Raw genomic sequence first — 6,703 nt, forward strand, 5'->3', positions numbered from 1 at the left:
CCAGTTATTTACTCTAATTTTAAAACAGAAATGATACAAAAGAAAACAATAGTGTTCCTTTAAAAGGGCCAGTTTGAGGGCCATTCATACAACACACTCCGAGAATCTGCTATAGGCTGGGCTCTGTGCCAAGCCCTGGGAATAATTGAAAGACAAATATGGTACAGTGTAGTTATAATCTAATGGGATAGACAGATATGTACATAAATTATGATAGGCATAAGGAATTCAGTTAAAATAAAACTATGAAAAAAAAGCACACAGGCTTTAAAAACTGATCTGCGTTGGAGGTGGGGGCAGAGACTGAGGCTGGATGGATTTGAACTCTGAAAGCAGCACAGAAAGTGTGCGGTGGCTGTTTGGAAGCTTTGTGACTTCTCAGGGGTGTAAGGGATACCTTTGTGGGTCAGCTCTAGGTAGAAGGAGGGTTGGGATGGAGAGGTCTCAGAGGCCAAGAAGGCAATTCTAAGGGAATTGTAGTAGGAAGATGCCAGAGAGGCCCTTGAAAGTCAATCACAAGCAAAGACAAGAGGGATGGACCTGGATAACCCGAGGGACTGTAACGACTTCAAGCTGTCCTCAAGAGAGCTTGTCCTTTGAAGTGAGCCTCTTTAGACCTGGGAGCTATCGGTGAAGACTGGAATGGAGCTAGGAGCAAAATTATGGGGGGGAAAAATAGAAGAAGAATACTTGCTGCTCCTAGGAAGGACAGAATTCTGCTTCTAGCGCCACATCAGGGAGCCTCACAGCTGCCTGCAACTCCAACTTCAGGGGACTTGATACCCCTTTCTGCTCTCCCCTGGGACCCTCTTTCCACACATATAAATAAACAAAATAAATACAAAAATACAAACTAGGCATGCATCTACCTAGATCTCCAGAGTGAGGACTTTGTTTGGTGTTGTCTTGGTGAGGGCTTTGTGCCATGCAAGGGACTACAGAGTGACATGCCTGTCTCCAGCAGAGAGTCTCTAGAAACCGACTTTAGCATATGAATGGATCTGTTTGGTCAGCTCGGGGAGTAGAGGATTAACAAAGAAGGCTAGAATAGGCTGTATGAGTTCTGTAATCCTACTCTGTAGCCAAGCAGGTGGAGGTGGAAGGATCTGGACTTCAAGGGCAGCCTCAGCTACACTGCAAATCCAAGGTCAGCTTTTGCTACAAGAGAAAAGAAAAGGAAGAGGATCTGAGCTAGGGGTGGCGTAGGATCAGAGTTCAAGGCCAGCCTTGGATACTTAGTGAACTTGAGGCCAACGTGGGCTATCTGAGACTTTATCTAAAGACGAAGAAGAAAAGGCAGAGAGAGAGAGAGAGAGAGAGAGAGAGAGAGCTCTCTTAAGTCAAGCAGGAATTTGGATTTCTTCACCAGCTCCTGGAAAAGCAGCCCCAGAGAGTTTGTTTTCCCAACCTCCTGCAGGGGTCGCTGCTGCCTTAGGCTGGGGCTGTCGCCTCTGGTCTCAGCTAATTTCTTTTAAGAAAACTGGCGGGTTTTTGCTTGGGTAGTGGCTGAGGTACATATACCCTGGACCTGTTTCCAGCCAAGGGGGCTACAGGATGGCAGTGCTTAGCCAATGGCATTTGGTGGGGGTGTATAGTGGGCACTGATTTTTTTTTTTTTTCTGTTTCTGGGTCACAAGTTTATTAAAATAAAAGAAACAGTAGGTAAATGCTGCCATCTGTGCTGCCCTCAAAACACACACACACACACACACACACACACCAGGTCCTAAACTAGACAGAGAGATTGAAATTGCTTTACAGACACTCCAAGGACTTCACTGAAAACCTTCCTTGCATGCTTAGTTTGTGCAGCTCTCTACACTCGCTTCTCAACATCTCTGCTCAGGATGGTGGGGTGGGCTGTTCCAGGAGGTGGAGGTGAAGACCCCCGAGTCTACTCTGGGATGGGGAGGCCCCCTAAGCCTGAGTCCCGCTATGGGGCTCTGAGCCAAAAGCCCCCGTGAGCCATGGCCTCCAAAGGGCAGCGGTAATTTTTTTCACATAAATATATCGCACTTAAATGAATTTAGACAGCATGACATCAGAGAGTAATTAAATTGGTTTGGGTTGGAATTCCGTTTCCAATTCCTGAGTTCAGGTTTGTAAAAGATTTTTCTGAGCACCTGCAGGTTTGTGTGTGTGTGTGTGTGTGTGTGTGTGTGTAAGTATTTTCACTGGAAAGGATTCAAAATTAGAGGGGAAAAAAAACTGGAGCGCACAGGCAGCATTACGCCATTCTTCCTTCTTGGAAAAATCCCTCAGCCTTATACAAGCCTCCTTCAAGCCCTCAGTCAGTTGTGCGGGAGAAAGGGGGCGGTCGGCTTTCTCCTTTCAAGAACGAGTTATTTTCAGCTGCTGACTGGAGACGGTGCACGTCTGGACACGGGAGCACTTCCACTATGGGACTGGATACAGACACACGCCCGGCGGACTTCAAGACACTCAGACTGAGGAGAAAGCCCTGCCTGCTGCTGCTGCTGCTGCTGCTGCTGCTGCCACCGCTGCCTCTGAAGACCCACTCCTTTCATGGTTTTTCCTGCCAAGCCAGAGGCACCTTCGTTGCTACGGCCTTTCTCTGTGGTGTCATTCAGCGGCTGGCCAGAGGATGAGACTCCCCAAACTCCTCACTCTTTTGCTTTGGCACCTGGCTTGGCTGGACCTGGAACTCATCTGCACTGTGCTGGGTGCCCCTGACTTAGGACAGAGAACCCCAGGGGCCAAGTCAGGGTTGACCAAAGCAGAGGCCAAGGAGAGGCCACCCTTGGCCAGGAATGTCTTTAGGCCAGGGGGTCATATCTATGGTGTGGGGGCCACCAATGCCAGGGCCAAGGGAAGCTCTGGGCAGACACAGGCCAAGAAGGATGAACCCAGAAAGATGCCCCCCAGATCCGGTGGCTCTGAAACCAAGCCAGGACCCTCTTCCCAGACTAGACAGGCTGCAGCCCGGACTGTAACCCCAAAAGGACAGCTTCCTGGGGGCAAAGCATCTTCAAAAGCAGGATCTGCCCCCAGCTCCTTCCTGCTGAAGAAGACCAGGGAGCCTGGGACCCCTCGAGAGCCCAAGGAGCCGTTCCGCCCGCCCCCCATCACACCCCACGAATACATGCTCTCCCTGTACAGGACGCTGTCCGATGCTGACAGAAAGGGAGGTAACAGCAGCGTGAAGTTGGAGGCTGGCCTGGCCAACACCATCACCAGCTTTATTGACAAAGGGCAAGGTGAGAGGGTAGGGTGGCAAGGAGGGGCATTTGCAGGGACCCAGGAGTTCCAAAGTCTTGGAGTGCGCAGGTGGGGGACTGTGTGTGTATCCAGCCTGGGGTGGGAGTCTGGAACTTATCGCATACACACCAGATCCAGTACTAGGAGCACCTAGGGATCTCCGAGCCCAACTTCTGCCAGGTGCAGAAAGGGCACTAAAGTGCAGAGAGGAGCTAAGATCTCCCAGTTGGATACTAAACTCCAAGACCCAGTTCTGATTACTGGGTGGTACTCTGCACCTTATGCAGGTTGACTAAAGTTTCTAAGCTCCGGGTTTTTCTCACACAGCAGAGAGAAAGAAACTTTAGGTCTCCGTGGTTCTTGAACTTTACCCCCAGATAGGGGGCGAAGTGGGCAGGATATGTGAGGACAGAAAACTTGTCCCAGGGGGAGGCACCTGGCTGAGGCCACACTGAGGCCCTTCTTCCCTGGGGTCTCTTCCTATTTGTATTCTAAAGGACATCGGACTGAGTGATGTCTGCGCGTTTTGAATGGGAAAACCTTGTGTCCCTTTCATCAGTAACCTGGGAGAGAGGACTTGTCTTTCTTGTGTCAGCATCGCTGGAGGTCTGCCTGCCTAGTAGTGTTGCTGGCTCTTCCTTTCAACTTGCTGTGTGTTCTCAGCAAATCCCTTCCCTTCTGAGTTTCAGGTTCTCTGCACCGTGGAGATAGTTAGGCTGCCGGCTGGCAGTTGGTGAGGTTTCTTGTGGTTCCCAGGCTCTGGTGCTGAGTCTCGAGACTTCGGCTGGCAGAGTGGGGGAGGGGCCAGAGAGTGGGAGAGGCTCCTCATTAGAGTTGGTCTGTAGGGGAATGACAGGGGGTTGGGGGGAGGTACAGAGGCAGCAGGTCTGGCAGGGGTGGGGGAGGTGGCCTGGCTGCCTGCCCAGCCAGGAAAAGCTGTGACCCCTCTAGGGCTCATAAAATAAGTCCTTGTGTCCCCCCAGCACTAAGGGAGCTTGGGGAGGGGGAGATGGGGAGTTTAAAGGCCTAATTAGTTACCTACTAGAGCAATAGTTGAATGTTCCCTAATGGCATATTGGCATTTAGGAAGGAGAACATGCTGATTCAGAGATACCATTGAGATTTTACACATACACACGCACACACACGCACACACACAGAGCTTATATTTATACACACGGTAAGTGAATCACATACATGCACACATACATGTTTCAAGTATTCATATAATCCCAATTTTGCTTACATATGCCAGTAGCATAAATATATTACCGTATGCTTACTCGTGAACCCAATTGCACACATGCATGCGTGTGCACACACACACACACACACACACACACAAACTGGAACACTCACGGACCAAAAGAATCATTAGGAACTTGGGAAGTTGAGCTGCAGATTGGCTTGGTTATTAATTTGCTGTGTTACCCACGTCAGTTTACTCCCCAACTCTGTGCCTTGCCCATAGCAAGATCGCTGAGACCTTTAAGGTCTAAGAAGCTCAGAACGGACTATTAAAATCCTAGGCTACGGTTTCTATTTTACCTTAGCTAGATGAGCTTGAATAAGCCCCTAATTTACTCTGAGCTTCAAGTTCCTCCTCTGGAAAAGTGGGTAATTGAAATGTACATACCACCTGCCTTATTTACAGGAGATACTCTTGCTGGATTGTGGATGGGGCGGTCACTGGCAGAAGACAGTTATAAGGCTAATGACTCTAATACATATTGACACAAACACCAGGGGCACTCAGATAGTACGCAGACACATACCTACCTTCACTGGGAAAGGGCTCTTGGTGGTTTGCGTGTTGGCTTCGGCCATAGTGGGGAAGAGGTTAGAGAAACCTCTTTTGATTGGGAGAGAGTTAGATTCTCCCTGGAGGCCCAGAGGTGGCGGGCTCTCTTGGTGAAGTGACAGGAATTGACTTCTGGCTGTTTTCTCTAGATGACCGAGGCCCTGCGGTCAGGAAGCAGAGGTACGTGTTTGACATCAGTGCCTTGGAGAAGGATGGGCTGTTGGGGGCTGAACTGCGGATCTTACGGAAGAAGCCCTTGGACGTGGCCAAGCCAGCGGTCCCCAGTAGCGGGCGGGTTGCCCAACTGAAGCTGTCCAGCTGCCCCAGCGGCCGGCAGCCGGCAGCCTTGCTGGATGTGCGCTCCGTGCCAGGCCTGGATGGATCTGGCTGGGAGGTGTTCGACATCTGGAAACTCTTCCGAAATTTTAAGAACTCAGCGCAGCTGTGCCTGGAGCTGGAGGCCTGGGAACGGGGCCGGGCCGTGGACCTCCGTGGCCTGGGCTTTGAACGCGCTGCCCGACAGGTCCACGAGAAAGCCTTGTTCCTAGTGTTTGGTCGTACCAAGAAACGGGACCTGTTCTTTAATGAGATTAAGGCCCGCTCTGGCCAGGATGACAAGACTGTGTATGAATATTTGTTCAGCCAGCGGCGGAAACGCCGAGCCCCATTGGCCAATCGCCAGGGCAAGCGACCCAGCAAGAACCTCAAGGCTCGCTGCAGTCGCAAGGCCTTGCATGTCAACTTCAAGGACATGGGCTGGGACGACTGGATCATCGCACCTCTTGAGTATGAGGCCTTCCACTGCGAAGGACTGTGTGAGTTCCCCTTGCGCTCCCACTTGGAGCCCACAAACCACGCAGTCATTCAGACCCTAATGAACTCTATGGACCCTGAATCCACACCACCCACTTGTTGTGTGCCTACGCGGCTGAGTCCTATTAGCATCCTCTTCATCGACTCTGCCAACAACGTAGTGTATAAACAGTACGAGGACATGGTCGTGGAATCTTGTGGCTGCAGGTAGCAGCGCTGGCCCACCTGTCTTCCAGGGTGGCACATCCAAAGACTACCCCCTCTACAGGCTCTTGGAGTAACAGGGAGGCTGTGAAGCTGCTGCCCGAAGTTTCCCTGCAGCCTGCAGGAAAGTTTTCGGCAGGCTTACTCTCTGGATGTGATCTGGACTAAAGAGGTCAACCTTCTGCAGATTCCTGCCCAAGGAACAGACTCTGAGTGGGCCTGGGATCCAGGAAAGGTGTTCTTAATATGAGACTCAGTTCACCACCTCTCCTGCCTGGGGCCTCTTCAATTCTCTCCAGACTCTCCAGAGAAGTTGTAGCTATATCCTAAGCTCTTTATGGGAGAGCTGTCTCCTCCTTGAATCACCTTTGTGCCTGGTGACTTTCTGCCACGAGATGTTCATTACAGGGGCTGGGCAAAGAAGGGGAAAGGACTTGGGCAGGGGTGAAGAGAAGAGTATGAGCCTAATTAGACTGTTAGATTAAAATGTACATCGATGACATAAAAGCTGAATCTTCATGGCTAAAATCGTGGCAGATTTCTTGTTTACGCCAGTGGACCCAGATCTCCCAAAGAGTGGCTATCCCCTGAGAGTGTAAGTAGGGTCCCTGCCTCAGGTATAAACTGTTTCCCAGGCTTGGACTCCACCCCCACTCCTGGGAACCA

At 50.8% G+C, this 6,703-nt stretch overlaps 1 protein-coding gene across 1 annotated transcript; it reads left to right on the plus strand.

Moving 5' to 3' along the window:
- The first annotated feature begins 2,293 nt into the window (after positions 1 to 2,293).
- Gdf5 (growth differentiation factor 5) lies at positions 2,294 to 6,489 on the plus strand. The gene is made up of 2 exons (XM_021156419.2): positions 2,294 to 3,218; positions 5,170 to 6,489. The coding sequence occupies exons 1-2, from the start codon at positions 2,606 to 2,608 to the stop codon at positions 6,042 to 6,044; spliced, it is 1,488 nt and encodes a 495-aa protein (XP_021012078.1). The 5' UTR covers positions 2,294 to 2,605; the 3' UTR covers positions 6,045 to 6,489.
- The last annotated feature ends 214 nt before the right edge of the window (positions 6,490 to 6,703 follow it).

The sequence above is a fragment of the Mus caroli genome, unplaced genomic scaffold (genome assembly GCF_978045245.1).
Source record: "Mus caroli unplaced genomic scaffold, Mus_caroli_1 scaffold_2, whole genome shotgun sequence".
NCBI lineage: Eukaryota > Metazoa > Chordata > Mammalia > Rodentia > Muridae > Mus > Mus caroli.

Bases quoted from the DNA above. Each gene is read 5' to 3' on its own strand.
- Gdf5 (XM_021156419.2), top strand. From the start codon at position 2,606: ATGAGACTCCCCAAACTCCTCACTCTTTTGCTTTGGCACCTGGCTTGG. The intron at 3,219-5,169 runs GTGAGAGGGTAG...TGTTTTCTCTAG, and splicing joins CTTTATTGACAAAGGGCAAG to ATGACCGAGGCCCTGCGGTC.